Source organism: Elephas maximus, chromosome 9 (assembly GCF_024166365.1).
Source record: "Elephas maximus indicus isolate mEleMax1 chromosome 9, mEleMax1 primary haplotype, whole genome shotgun sequence".
Taxonomy (NCBI): domain Eukaryota; kingdom Metazoa; phylum Chordata; class Mammalia; order Proboscidea; family Elephantidae; genus Elephas; species Elephas maximus.
The window spans coordinates 49100759-49116063 of record NC_064827.1 but is presented as its reverse complement, the minus strand read 5'-3'; the positions used below and the strand labels follow the sequence as shown (position 1 = coordinate 49116063).

The window sequence follows — 15305 nt, the reverse complement described above, 5'->3', positions numbered from 1 at the left end:
CATACAACCATGGTCTCAGCACCTAGTTATACTGGCCTCAGCCACACTGATTCCTGAAAGATAACAACAATACACACAATACACTTTAGAAGCTGCATCTGTCCCTAAACTTTTAAGTTCATTTTACTTACCCATCAGTTATTTTTCTGTACCTCATTTTCTCACCTATAATAAATCATTTACTATCATTCAACAAAGTACCTAGTCCTACTGATTTCTGTATCTCTGCATCACCTCTCAGATAAGTCTGTGGATCTTTCTCTAATCTCAGCCATTGCCCTTTGCTGCTCACATCTGGTTTATGAAATAATCTGCCTCCCTCTGCAACTCTGCTCCAACCTACTCACTGAATCCCTGTTCATGTCCTATAACCTAGCTTTATTACTTCCTTACTCTGGAAGAAACAGTAATGTTTTTAATCTCTGCCATTAGCTATAGTCCAGTCTCCCTACTCTATATTCTAGGATGACTTTCAAAACTCATTGCCGTGGAGTCGGTTCCAACTCATAGCAACTCTATAGCCCTATAGGACAGAGTAGAACTGCACCACAGGGTTTCTAAGGCTGTAAATCTTTTTTTTTTCTTTTTTTTTAAATAAAGCCCCCATTTTATTATGCTCACAGATTCTATAGATCAGGAATTCAAAGAGTACAATGGAGGTGGCTGCATGATGTCTGGGGCCTCAGCTAGGAAGACTCAAGGGGCTCAATGGCTGGGGTTGAAATCATCTGGAGGTGTCTTCACTCAGATGTTAATGGGCTTTTCTGTTTACTGGCTATGGCCTCAGGCTGGAACACCTATACCTGGTCTCTCCATGTGGTCTCACTGCATCAGGTAGTCTGGGCTTCCTCATAGCATGGCTACTGGGTTTCAAGATCAAGTGCTCCAAGAGAACCAAGCAGAAGCTGTACTGCCTGCTGAGACCTGGCCTTAGAAGTTAGCACCATGTCACTTTTGACAGTCAGTCTGCCATGATTCAAGCAGAGGGGCACAGACTTCATTTCTAAAAGACAGAAGCATCAAGGTCACAGTGGAAGAAGAGAGTATGAGATTGGAGATATCATCGTGGCCATCTGTGGAAAATACTATCTACCACACCGGGCACCTGAGCACCGCTAGAAAAAATGTAACAAAGCAAAATTAGTTAATTCATGACTCCAACCTCAACTGAATCCTTGAGACTACCTGAGAGTCTACAATATTCTTCCGCTCAACTTTTTTTTTTTCATTGTGCTTTAGTTGAAAGTTTATGGCACAAATTAGTTTCTCATTCAAAAATTTATACACAAATTGTTTTGCGACATTGGTTGCAATCCCCGCAACATGTCAGCACTCTCCCCTTCCCACCCTGGGTTCCCCGTACCCATTCATCTAGTTTTTCTGTCCCTTCCTGCCTTCTTGTCTTTGCTTTTGGGCAGCTGTTCCCTACTTGATCTCATATATTTGACTGAACTAAGCAGCACATTCCTCATGTGTTATTGTTTTATAGGCCTGTCTAATCTTTGGCTTAGAGGTGAACTTTAAGAGTGGCTTCAGTTCTGAGTTAGCAGTGTGTCTGGGGGCCATAGTACTGGGGGTTCACCCAGTTTCTTTCAGACCTGTAAATCTGGTCTTTTTTTGTAAATCTGAATTTTGCTCTACTATTTTCTGCCACTGTGTTTGGAACCCTCTACTGTGATCCCTGTCAGAGGAGCCGGGCTGTAAATAGTTCACGGAAGCAGACTGCCACATCCTTCTCCTGCAGAGCAGCTGATGGGTTTGAGCCTCCCACTTTTTGGTTAGCGTCCAGGCATTTTAAACACTGCGCCACCAGGGCTCCTGCCCGGATGACATTACCGGCCTTTATCTCCCACGTAATAAAGAGCCACTCATGCCTTCAGACTTTGCTCATGCAGGCGCTTCTTATACAGAATATGCCTACCTGGCCTCTACATTTAAAAAAAAGAAAAACCTACCTGTTCTTTGCCCTTTACTACCCACTGAATAAACTCCACGATTTGGGTCACAAATCAATTTTCTGACCCGCACTGCATTCTTCTTTCTCTGAATGTTTACAATGCCTAGAATTTGAATCACACTGCTTACCACTAAGGGTGACTGTCAGGTCACACTCTTGGATGGTGTCATGAATTAGGCCTTGTCTCCTCAGCTAAAACTCGATGGCGCTGGGTTTTTTGGGTCCTCAGCTAAAGGGTAATTATGCAGATAGGAACAGGTCACACGTGGTAGGCACAAGAAAGTCACAAAGTAAGACTTGTGGAATCTATACAGGCATACCTCAGATATACTTCAGATTTGGTTTCATACCACCACAATAAAAACAATAGTGCAATAAAGCAAATCAGATGACTATTTTGGTCTTCCGGTGCATATAAAAGTTATGTTTATACTATACTGCAGTCTATTAAGGGAGCCCTGGTGGTACAGTGGTTAAAGCATTCAACTGCTAACCAAAAGGTCAGCAATTCGAAATCACCACTGGCTCCTCAGGAGAAAGATGCGGCAGTCTGCTTCCGTAGAGATTTACAGGCTTGGAAACCCTACGGGGCAGTCCTACTCTGTTCTATAGGGTCACTAGGAGTCGGAATCAACTCAATGGCAGTGGGTTTGGGTTTGGACAGTCCATTAAATGTGCAATAGCATTATGTCTAAAAAAATAATGTACATACCTTAATTGAAAAATACTTTATTACTAAAAATGGTAACCATCATTTGAGCCTTCAATGAGTCACAATCTTTTTACTGGCAGTAGGTCCTGCCTCGATGTTGATGGCTGCTGACTAATCTAGGCTGTGGTTGCTGTAGGTTGGGGTAGTTGTGGTAATTTATCGAAATAAGACAGCAGTGAAGTATAGCACATCAACTGACTCTTGCTTTCACAAAAGATTTCTCCGTAGCATGTGATGCTGTTTGATAGCATTTTACCCACAGTAGAACTTCTTTCAAACTTGGAGTCAATTCTCTCAAACCCTCTTGCTGTCTTATCAACTAAGTTTATGTAATATTCTAAATCCTTCACTATCTTTTCAACAATGCTCACAGCATCTTCACCAGTAGTAGATTCTATCTCAAGAAACCACTTTCTATGCTCATTTATAAGAAGCAACTCCTCATCCATTAAAGTTTTACCATGAGACTGCAGCAATTCAGTCACATCTTCAGGCTCCATTCTACTTCTAAATCTAGTTCTCTTGCTATTTCCTCCATATCTGCAGTTACTTCCTCCACTGAAATCCTGAACCCCTCAAAGTCATCCATGAGGGTTGGAATCAACTTCTTCCAAACTCCCGTTAATGTTGATACTTTGACCTTCTCCCATGAATCACAAAGGTTCTTAATGGCATCTAGAATGGTGTCTTAGTCATCTAGTGCTGCTATACCAGGAATACTACAAGTGGATGGCTTTAACAAACAGAAGTGTGCTCTCTTACAGTCCAGTAGGCTAGAAGGCCAAATTCAACATGTTAGTTCCAGGGGAAGGCTTTCTCTGTCAGCTCTAGAGAAAGGTCCTTGTCATTAATCTTCTCTGGGACTAGGAGCATCTCCACACAGAAACTCCAGGTCCAAATGATGTGCTCTGCTCCCAGTGCTCCCTTCTTGGTGGTATGAGGTCCCCACTCTCTGCTTGCTTCCCTTTCATCTTTTGTAAGATAAAAGGTGGTGCAGGCCACACTCCAGGGAAACTCCTTTTACAGTGGATCAGGGATGTGACCTTAGTAAGTGTGTTATAATCCCACCCTAATCCTCTTTAACATAAAATTACAATCACAAAATGGAGGACAACCACACAATACTGGGAATCATGGCCTAACTAAGTTGACACATATTTTGCGGGGACAAAATTCAATCCATGACAAACGGTAAATCCTTTCCAGAAGGTTTTCAATTTACTTCACCCAGATCCATCAGAGGAATCACTATCTATGGCAGCTATAACATGACAAAGTGTTATTTCTGAAATCATAAGACATGAAAGTTGAAATTACTCCTTGATCCATGGGCTACAGAATGGATGTTGTATTGGCAGACATGAAATCAATATTAATGTCCTTGTACGTCTCCATCAGAGCTCTTGGGTGACCAGGTGCATTATCAGTGAGCAGTGATATTCTGAAAGGAATCTTTTTTTGTTTTTTTCTGAGCAGTAGGCCTCAACAGTGGGCTTAAAATATTCATAACCCATGTTGTAAACAGATGTGCTGTCATCCAGGCTTTGTTGTCCCATTTATAAAGCACAGGCAGAGGAGATTTAGAATAATTATTAAGGACCCTAGGATTTTCAGAATGGTAAATGAGCACTGGCTTCAACTTAAAGTCACCAGCTGCATTAGCCCCTAATAAGAGAGTCAGCCTGTTCTTTGATGCTTTAAAGCCAAGCATTGACAACTCCTCTGTAGCTATGAAGGTCCTAGATGGCATCTTCTTCCAAGATAGTACAAGGCTGTTTCACCCACACTGAAAATCTATTGTTTAGTGTAGCCACCTTCATCAATTATCTTAACTAGATCTTCTGGATAACCTGCTCCAGTTTCTACATTAGCACTTGGTGCATCACCTTGCACTTTTATGTTATGGAGAGGGCTTCTTTCCTTAAGCCTCATAAACCAACCTCTGCTAGCTCCAAACTTTTCTTCTGTAGCTTCCTCACCTCTCTCATCCTTCATAGAATTAAATAGAGTTAGAGTTAGGGCCTTGCTCTTGATTAGGCTTTGACTTAAGGGAATGTTGTGGCTGGTTTGATCTTCTATCCAGGTCACTAAAATTTTCTCCATATCAGCAATAGGGCTGTTTCGCTTTCTTTTCATTCCATTCATGTGTTCACTGGAGTAGCGCTTTTAATTTCCTTTAAGAACTCTTCCTTTGCATCTATGACTTGGCTAACTTTGGCGCAAGAGGCATGACTTTCAGCCTTTCTCAGCTTTTGACATGCCTTCCTCACTAAGCATAATCATTTCTAGCTTTTGCTTTAAAGTGAGAGGCGTGTGACTCTTGCTTTCACTTGAACACTTAGAGGCCATTGTAGGGTTATTAATTGGCCAAATTTTAATATTGTCGTGTCTCAGGGAATAGGAGGCCTGAGGAGGGGAAAAGAGACGGGGAACGGCCAGTCGGTGGAGCAGTCAGAACACACACAATATTTACTGATTAAGTTGACCATCTTATATAGGCATGGTTCGTGGTGCCCCAAAACAATTACAACAGTTTAATATCAAAATCACTGATCATCATAACAGATATAATAATGAAAAAGTCTGAAATATTGTGAGAATTATCAAAATGTGACACAGAGACATGAAGTAAGCTCATGCTGTTGGATGATGGTGCCAACAGACATGCCACAAACCTTCAATTTGTAAAAAAAAAAAAAAAAAAACACAGTACCTGCGAAGTGCAATAAAGCAAAGCACAGCAAAATTAGGTATGCTTACATTACTTTATATTCCACTCAACAGCGACAGGTTTTGGAACCAAGAAGAAAAGATCCATCCTTCTTCGCGCCCTTAAAGACAGTTGTCATGTACCCCTACCAAGTCTTCTCTAGATAAAAATCCCACTAGTTTCTTCAAAACTCTTATAACAGGGTTGCTTGAATCTTTCATTCATTGATCATTTATTGTTGTGTCAGGCCCTGTGATAGGAACTGGGAATAGAGAAACTGACTAGCTACCTGCAGAGTAAGGGAAGGCCTGAGAGGAAATAATTCCTGAGCATCAGGGCCACCAAAAGAGCTAGTAAGTCCAGAAACAGTAATAAGTTCACTGTTGCTGGATCACAGATGAGAAGAAAGAGAAAGGTTAGGCTGAAAAGACCATCAAAAGCCTCATACCCCATTTTTAAAAATTCTCCAACAAGAAACTCACAGAGATCTTTAAGTAGAAGAATGAGAGTCAGAGTGAAGGACAAATTACAGTGGAAATGCCTGCAGAGAAGAAGCAGCAAATGCAAAAGTCCAGATAAAAGAGGCTGAGGCCCCCAACCCACCCCCAACACCCTGCTAACTCAGAACTGATGCCACTCCTGAAGTCCATCTTTCCCCCAAAGATTTAGATACGCTTATAAAACAAACAATAATCTTGGGGGACATCTAGGTCAACTGGCATAACATATCTCATAAAGAAAACATTCTACATCCTACTTTGGAGAGTAGCATCTGGGGTCTTAAAAGCTTGCGAGCAGCCATCTAAGACACATCTATTGGCCCCATCATATTCGGAGGAAACAAAAGTGAAGAAAATCAAAGACACAAGGAAAATACTAGTCCAAAGGACTTATGGACCACGTGAACCACAACCTTCACCAGCCTGAGCCCCAAACTAGCTGTTGCCCGGCTACCACCACTGACCACTCTGACAGGGACGGCAACAGAGGGTCCCAGACAGAATGGGAGAAAAATGTAAAGCAAAATTCAAATTCACAAAGAAGACCAGACTTATTGGTCTGACAGAGACTGGAGGAACCTCCGAGACTATGGCCCCCGGACACCCTGCTAACTCAGAACTGAAACCAAACCCGAAGTCCACCTTTTAGCCAAAAATTAGACAAGCCTATAAAACTAATAATAACACACGTGAGGAACGTGCTTCTTAGTTCAATCAAGTATACACATAACCCGTTGCCGTCGAGTCGATTCCAACTCATAGCGACCCTGTAAGTAAGATCAAAAAATCTGTAATTTCCACTATGGCCACGTCACTTAAGGTTCATTTTGTCCTTATGAATCGTGATATCCCAGGACCTCCTTCCCAGGGCCAGAGAATTCTTCGGCCCCATCCCTCTGAACCCATAGCCCAGCGGGTCGCATGGATCCTCACCTCTGCCGGACGGTGGATCCCGCCGCTCGGGCGGCCACTGCTTTGCTGGGAGAGCGCCCTGAGGAGCCCACACTTGTGCCGCTGGGGGCCGGACCTGGCTGCAGAGGAAGACAAGGAGACAGACCGGTCAGCGCCGCGAGCCCGCCACCAGACCCTGACAGCCGAGACCAGCACCCGCACCGGAGACTCGGGAGAGCGAAGGGGACACGGGGAAAGAGCAAGACACAGAGAGGATTCAGGGCGCCTGGGAGAGGCGGGGATCAAGGAGGGGAGACTGAGGCACCATACCATGTTGGAAACTAGAGGGTGGCAGAAAGCTGAAGCGCACTGCGGGAAGCCGAGCAGCCCCTCCAACTACCGCGGCCGGAGAAACTGGCTCACCGCCCGCCCCCAGACCTGCTGGCAGGGTCCTCGCCAACTCCAAGGACGCCTGGGTTGTCCCCACTATTTGCCTGTATAAATTTCGCTCCAAGAGGCTTGGTGAGCCGCTATATGGAAAGTACAGACCTACCATCTCCTCCTTTTGGACAAAGAGTCCTTTATAGGATCTAATGCCTGCCCAAAAGAGGATATAGGCGCTGTTGGGCAAGAAATTTTATCCGGCAGTTATAAGGCACCCATAGATTTGCGCTGATGTGGCCTAACCGACGTACGCACAGCGGGGCGGGGTCGGCCCCGCAGTGGCCAGCTGGGAGCCGGGGAGGCGGGGCTCCCTCAGGGCGCGGGACGAAGGCGCAGCTCCCGGGCGATGGCGGGGGAGCCTGATCGTGACCCGGACCCGGGTCCCGGCCCGTCTGTACTTTTCCTGCACCCGGACCTGGGCGTGGGCGGTGCCGAGCGGCTGGTGCTGGACGCGGCGCTGGCGCTGCGGGCGCGCGGATGCGACGTGCAGATCTGGACCGCGCACTACGACCCGGGCCACTGCTTCTCCGAGAGCCGCGAGCTCCCGGTGCACTGCGCCGGGGACTGGCTGCCGCGCAGCCTGGGTTGGGGCGGCCGCGGCGCAGCGCTCTGCGCCTACGTGCGTATGGTCTACCTGGCGCTCTATGTGCTGCTGTGCAGCGGCGTGGAATTCGACGTGGTCGTGTGCGACCAGGTGAGGCGGCCGCTGTGCAAATGCGGCCATGCCCAGGCCCTCGCTGCCGCTCCTCTTCTCATTATGGAGGGTCGCCCTTGACCTCTTGAGTACTCCCAGTCTGACGTTCGGAAAGATCCGAACTGATCTGGAGAAATCAGAGCTGGGGGTGAGCCCATAGGTGTTGAACTTTAGTGTGGGCGCTCATTGCATATTCCAGGGTCCCACCCTTAGAAGTTTTCATTCTGGAGTCCCAGGTGGGTCCCAGAAATCTGCATTTTAAATGGATCTCCGGGTCATTCTGAAGCAGATCAGCCTCGGAGCTCGATCAAGAAACAACTTTTACTTCTGGATAACCCGTATGTCTCTTCCCTATTTCCTTTTATTTCTATGAACTACTTTCAAGCCACATGCACCCCACTGTCTCTGGTTGTCTTAGTCGTGTAACAGAAACACCACAAGTGGATGACTTTATTCTATCACAGCATAGTAGGCTAGAAGTCCAAATTCAGGGTATCAGCTCCAGGGAAGGCTTTCTCTGTTGGCTCTGGAGGAAGGTCCTTGTCATCAATTTTCTCCTGGACTAGGAGCTTCTCTGCACAGGAACCCTGAGTCCAAAGAACACATTCTGCTCCCAGCACTGCTTTATTGGTGCTATGAAGCCCCCCTGTCTCTCTGCTCACCTCTCTGTTATATCTCAAACGATTGTCCTAAGATACAGTCTACTCTTGTAGATCTCATCAACATAATTGCCACTAATCCATCTTATTAACATCATAGTGATAGGATTTACAACGCTTAGGAAAATCACATCACGTGACAAAATAGTGGACAATCACACAATACTGGGAATCATGGCCTAGCCAAATGGTTACACGTATTTTGGGGAGACACAGCTTCATCCATGATACTAGTCCTTGCAGCCAGGTCATCCCGCTCCTTAGCAGTGTGATGTGTTAAAAACACCAATCTAAATATGCCATTCTCCTGTTTAACGTGACTCCCCATTGCTCTTTGAAGAAAAGTCCCAAGTTTTTTGCCTTGCTAGATAAAGTACACTTGGAGCTAGCCTTTAGCTATGCTAGACTCTCCTTTAAAAAAAAAAACCCGTTGCTGTCGAGTTGATTCCGACTCATAGTGACCCTATAGGACAGAGTACAACTGCCCCATAGAGTTTCCAAGGAGCGTCTGGAGGATTTGAACTGCCAGCGTTTTGGCTAGCAGCCATAGCGCTTAACACTATGCCCCCAGGGTTTCCCTTTCCTTCTCATGCCCACCTAAGTTTCTTTTTTAAAATAACATTCACAATTAAATGTAAAAGAGCCACTCCATTCCACTCCCCAGAGATAGCCACTGTTAACAGTTTCTCCTGTATCCTTCCAGAAATTGCCTTTGATGACACCAGCATATGTGTTTACTCATACATATGACTTCTTAGCTGCACTTAATGGAAATTTTAACACACCTGCTATTGGGAGAAAGGCCTGGCAATCTACTTCTGAAAAATCAGCCACTGAAAACTGGATTACAATGGTCCAATCCCATTGTGTTTTGGGTCACCGTGAGTTGGAGGCCCAGTGGATGGCAGCTAACAACACTATTGGACGATTTCCTTTTTTTCACCAAGAATTTCTATTCGGAGCATCCTTATGTATCAATTTTAGAGATTCACTTCATTCTTTGTAGTGGCTGGAAAATCCACTTTTGTTTGAATGTACCAAAACTTGTACATTCTTCTGTTACAGAACACTGATGTCATAACCAGTTTTTTGTGAGTAGATCAGTGTGGTACTGAACATCCTTGTGTTTTGTTTTGCGGGGGGTGGGTTTGGTGATTCTACAAGCATGTCCTTTGAGTAAATTCCCAGAAATGGAGTTGTTGGGTCAAAGAGCGTGTTCATTTTAAATGTCAAAAGCTATTGCCAAATTTGCCTTCCAAAGAGGTTCTGTTATTTTACTCCCATGATGTATGTTTAGCACTCATTCAGCAAACATCTACTGACCTTCTATACACCATGCATGTGCTGGGTAAGAGACTGGGGGAACACAAAACAGACTCAGACATTACCCATAAGGAGCCCATAGACTTGGAGCCAGGGTGGGTGTCTGTGCTTTTATTTGGTTGAAGTTGAGCTGACGAGTCACTTTACGTGCTGCTGATTTTTGCTTTGGCTAGGTGTCCGCATGTATCCCAGTGCTCAGGCTGGCCAGACGGCGTAAGAAGATCCTGTTTTACTGTCACTTCCCAGATCTGCTGCTCACCAAGAGAGATTCTTTTCTTAAACGGCTGTATAGGGCCCCGATTGACTGGGTGGAGGAATACACCACAGGCATGGCCGACTGCATTGTGGTCAATAGCCAGTTTACAGCTAATGTTTTTAAGAACACTTTCAAGACCTTGTCTCACATAGACCCTGATGTCCTCTATCCATCTCTGAATGTCACCGGCTTTGACTCAGCTGTTCCCGAAAAGCTTGATGACCTAGTCCCCAAAGAAAAAAAATTTCTGTTCCTCTCCATCAACAGATACGAAAGGAAGAAAAATCTGAAGTTGGCACTGGAAGCCCTAGTAGAGCTGCGTGGAAGATTGACGTCCCAAGACTGGGACAGGGTTCATCTGATCATGGCAGGTGGTTATGATGTGAGAGTCCTGGAGAACGTGGAACACTATCAGGAGTTGAAGAATATGGTCCGGCAGTCTGACCTTGGCCAGCATGTGACCTTCTTGCGGTCTTTCTCGGACAAGCAGAAAATTTCACTGCTCCACAGCTGCACTTGTGTGCTTTACACACCAAGCAATGAGCACTTTGGCCTCGTCCCTCTGGAGGCCATGTACATGCAGTGCCCAGTCATCGCTATTAATTCAGGCGGGCCCCTGGAATCCATTCTGCACAGTGTCACAGGGTTTCTCTGTGAGCCTGACCCAGTGCACTTCTCAGAAGCCATGGAAAAGTTTATCCACAAACCTTCCTTGAAAGCCACAATGGGACTGGCTGGAAGAGCCAGGGTGAAGGAGAAGTTTTCCTTTGAAGCATTTGCAGAACGGCTTTACCAGTATGTCACCAGACTGCCAGAATAATCAGATTCTTTTTAAGGTCTTTATGCTGCATTAATTAATAACATTTTTGTGGTTTATAGACCAGAAATCAAAAAGAAACCTAGCATCTACCACAGAAGAGATTAAAAACTAAATATGAGCTACCTTCCCGTGCACCACACCTCCCTGTCTGCTTTTTCAGAAAAAATATCTTTTATGCTATAATCATTCCTGGTCTTACCGGTGTTAAAATACAAATGTACAATTCCATGTTTGGCCGAATACTTTAATTACATTTTCTCTGGATTAGTGTTACTCTGCCTATAAGTTTTGAATCATATTGTGCCTTAATTGTTTTTGATAGTTTGTGTCTCATTGTCAAAGGTGGTTAATTTGATGTCAGCATAATGAGAATAGGATTACCGTAGTTCCCAGAAACCTAGGTGTTTACTGTCCTGTGTTGGGGAATTTTTGTCATCATACTTTTGTCTGGGTCCCTGCCAAGAGTGCTATGTATTTCCAAGGATTTTTTTATTGTATTTTTGCACACTGGGGCATGACAACAAAAGGTGTGTATCTTACAGAGTAGCAGACAATAAAATTTTAAATTTTGGCCTCCATGATCTGTTTGGGTATCTCTAGGAACGTAGATGTGACAGCTAAGCCTGAAGTCAGAAAATGAGAGGTAAACAGTGTTGCAGTGAGGAGGGAGTGTTGGCAAGCATGCAGCGTGCATCTTGTTCAGGGCTTCTTAATGTCACCTGAGTCTCCAGTTTGGTTAATACTTGTGTCATATTCACTAAGTTCCTACTAAGTGTAGGACACAAACACTTTTTATCCTTCAAGGCCTAGCTCCAATGTGGCTGCTGTGAAGCTGTCCCATCTGCCTGCCTCCCACACTGGAGGAGATCTTCCCTTCTGCCCTCCAGCCCTTTCATGGCACTGACCAGTCTTTGAGTTCACTACTTACCTGCTGGTCTCTGCTGGCAGCCCAGGCTTCTCACCGGCAGACGCTGTCTTACTCATGTATCTCCCCAACAGCTAGCCTTACACATGGTGAATGGATAATAAATGTTGCAAAACTAAGTACAAAATAAAAACAGCAGTTTTCAACATACCTTTAAAGCTAAATTCATATTTTAACAAAAACAGCAAAGATCAGTATATAGGAAAGGCTCTGCATTAATTAACTCAAGAGCACAGACTTGAGAGTCTGACAGCCTGTGTGATGTTAAGCAAGTTACTTATCTCCTATGTGCCTCAGTTTTTTATATAAAGTGGGACAATCGTATTATGGTACTTTTCATGTAGGGTTGTTAGGATGACATTGCATTAACCTGCAAGGTGCATAAAACAGCATTTAGCACATAATCACAGTGACCCAATCCTGTTGTGGATGAGGTCACCATGAGTTGGGGGCCAACTTGCTGGCCACTAACAACAAATGGACTGTATGGAATCCCTGGGTAGTACAAAAGTTAACATGTTTGGCTGGTAACTGGGAAGCTGGAAGTTCAAGTCCACCCAGAGGTGCTTGGAAGAACGGCCTGATGGTCTGCTTCCAAAAAATCAGCCATAAAAAGCTATAGAGCACAGCTCTCTGGTATAGGGGTTGTCATGTGTCAGAATCCATGGCAACCAGTTTTGTTTTAAGGGCTGTTTTTCAATTTGGGGGTGTTAAAAATTAGACTTTCATGTGAGTTTATGGTGTGCTACCATATTGTTCTTTTGGGGCTTGTCCTTTTCAGTGGATGACATTTCAGGTTGTAATTTATTAAGTGAGTCTGTATCATGGGAGTACTTTAATGAAGTGACTGCCAAAAAGAAGAGTTCCATAAAATGATGGTGTCAGATTGACTGAAACTTTTATGGAATGAAAAGTAAGTTTTACTGAATTTCATTTTCTTGAGTATTAGAAAGCTTTATCAACCAGTAAAGAGGTCAACCCCATTTTGTGACTTGATACATGTGCTTCTCAGGGAGCTACAGCCTTCCGGGATGTACTGGTGGCTCTGACCTCTGGGTTTAGGACAGACAGACTCGATCTGATCCGAAGTTTTATTCACCCATTCCAAGCACTAAAACTTGTTTATCTGACCATTTTATGCAGACCCTTCCAAAATGGACTACATTTGTTCATGGGCTGTAAGTTTAACCCATCATGGTCCTGAGCCCCCAGGCGATAGTAGGTGACAAGACTTCATAGGCTTCTGGGAGAGATGAAGAGCCCTTCCTGCCATGAGCTTCTGCAGTAACTCCCAGCTCCCGGAGCTTTGCCCAAAGAAGGTGTTCACAGCTTCCAAAACTAAGCTGAAGTTAGGGGACATAGAAGCATGGGACACTGAAGGTGAATCGTCAAGGACTTCATTAAGAGCAATTTTTCCAGCACTTACTCTGTGCCAAGCATTATATGAGATGCATGGCAGACAACTCATTGGACCTTCACAAGCGTTCCAGGAAGTATAGACATCCTGCCTGCTTTATAAATGAGAGCGGCTAAGCAGCTGGCCTGTGCAAGGGCGGGACAAAGTCTGAAGTCAGATTGTAGAGTCCAGGCCTTTAACTGTTCTTCACACTGTTTGCTTTGCCCTCACCAAGCTCCCTCTGGTGTCTTCGGTGAAACCCCCTTTGCAGCACTGCAATCGCACTGACTCAGACGGGCCCTCAGTTTTGGAAAGGCTTTGCTATTTTCATCTTCAGGGCAATCTTGTGAGGTGGGTACGATTATGCCCATTTTACACAGGAATAAAGAACCTCACAGAGGTGAACTTGGCCCAGGGCACACAGTTGAAAAGTGACTGAACCAGGATTCAGTGCATGGTTGCCTGATCATCCAGGACTCCTAACACGTTACAGAATTTCTCAGCCTGGCCCCCGTCGATAAACATAAATATCACGTGTCCTCCCATGCTTTACGAAATTCAAAATAAATACCTCATTCTGAGTAATAGCAAAGCTAGGGGACAGCATGCTCTTCTGTCTTCTCATAGTCCTTTGACCCTAAAAGTGATGCTGACATCCCTACCCCACCTCCTGACCCCTCTGAGGATCCTTGTGTTGAGACCATGCTGCCTGCCCTCACAGCTGAGATTCAAAGACACAGTGGAGGTCAGTACTTCAGTAGCCTACCTTTTCTCCTTCATCAGGGTCTTTTGCTTGCAAAAAGCAGAAATTTAAGTTAGTTTAACTCAAGAGACTTATTAGAGTAGAGTGTTTCAAGGAATCCAAGCCAGAAGATACAGTCAGGCCTCTCCAATGCTATGTGAACTGGGAATGAAAGCCCACCCCACCTCCCTCTGATTATTGTTTTCCTGTGTCTTTGCTTGCTCACTGGTGCACCTGGTCTGCCAAGGTGGATGCTGCAACCTCTGACCTTCCAGGGATGCAGGAATCTCCCCCAATTAGCTCAAATTGTACACACACTCACACACATACACACACACACAGGATGGTGTGCACAGATGAAGCTCGGCTTGAGGTTCAAATGGAACCAAGAATTCAAATGGCCACCAGAAAACTTTTTTAATACGTGATGTCATTGTCTTTCATTGTTGACTAGTTTCCTCCTTGTGACAGGAAATATGGCCACCAATAATATCCCAGACCTTCATCTTACAGTTTCCATCACAGAGAGGAACTGACCCTCGTTCTCAGAATTGGAAAAGGCAACAGTGAAAGAGTATGATGGGCCCCTCTTGGATCAGGCGCCTTCCCTTGAACTGATTAGCAAGACCAGAAGGGTGCTATGGTTTGCCAGGCTCAGGCCAGCTGCCTAATCCTGAACCCATCCATGGTGGCGAGGATCCAGGATCACACAGCAGCAGGAATCATACCTGGAAGGAAGGAGCAGAGGGTGGGCAGAGGGAGAAGGAGGAGGCAGCATCTAAGAGAAGGTGAGTTGGGCAGATGAAGTAGATGTTCTTTTTAGTACTCCAACATGGAGCTACCTTAAGCACTTAAACCCAAGGAGTCCTGTCAGGCAAGCCATCTCCTCCTATATACCTGCTGCGCATTGCCTCCACTTCCACAAGAGATTTTACTAATATCCATTTAGGACCTACCTTGTGCAAGTTTCTCTGGATAAAGAGATGGAGTCGTAACCACTGAACACTATTGGACTTCAACAATTTTGCATTGCTTGATGTTAATGTTCTTTTTGTTCACATTTAAATCATTTTACTGATATTTTAATTTTGAATATTTCGTTTTATTTTTGTTTGTCTAATAGGCAGGGAGACTTTGGGTTTATTTTCTCAGTTCTAAGAGGATTCACCTTTAGTGCTTATTGTAAAGTCTACTGGAGTTGCTTTTATTATACCTTTTAATAATAATATTTATAACTATATATATTCATATATTTCCTTTTTACCTTCCTATTTTT

At 44.6% G+C, this 15305-nt stretch overlaps 2 protein-coding genes across 3 annotated transcripts in view; one reads left to right on the top strand and one right to left on the bottom strand.

Annotated features, from left to right (window-relative positions):
- Nucleotides 1-7217, bottom strand: part of SEC61B (SEC61 translocon subunit beta) — a 91907-nt gene extending 84690 nt beyond the window's left edge. Inside the window, exons 1-2 of one of the 2 annotated variants that reach the window (XM_049897282.1) lie at nucleotides 7101-7217; nucleotides 6813-6910 (exon numbers count right to left, since the gene is read on the bottom strand). In XM_049897282.1, the coding sequence (XP_049753239.1) occupies nucleotides 6813-6910; nucleotides 7101-7103 (101 nt within the window). In that variant the 5' untranslated portion in view covers nucleotides 7104-7217. The remainder of the gene's footprint in view (nucleotides 1-6812; nucleotides 6911-7100) is intronic. The other variant, XM_049897281.1, reaches the window with a different exon arrangement.
- A 289-nt stretch (nucleotides 7218-7506) lies between these two features.
- On the top strand, nucleotides 7507-15061 carry ALG2 (ALG2 alpha-1,3/1,6-mannosyltransferase). The gene is made up of 2 exons (XM_049896657.1): nucleotides 7507-7908; nucleotides 10064-15061. The coding sequence occupies exons 1-2, from the start codon at nucleotides 7561-7563 to the stop codon at nucleotides 10964-10966; spliced, it is 1251 nt and encodes a 416-aa protein (XP_049752614.1). The 5' UTR covers nucleotides 7507-7560; the 3' UTR covers nucleotides 10967-15061.
- The last annotated feature ends 244 nt before the right edge of the window (nucleotides 15062-15305 follow it).

Bases quoted from the DNA above. Each gene is read 5' to 3' on its own strand.
- ALG2 (XM_049896657.1), top strand. From the start codon at position 7,561: ATGGCGGGGGAGCCTGATCGTGACCCGGACCCGGGTCCCGGCCCGTCT. The intron at 7,909-10,063 runs GTGAGGCGGCCG...TGCTTTGGCTAG, and splicing joins ACGTGGTCGTGTGCGACCAG to GTGTCCGCATGTATCCCAGT.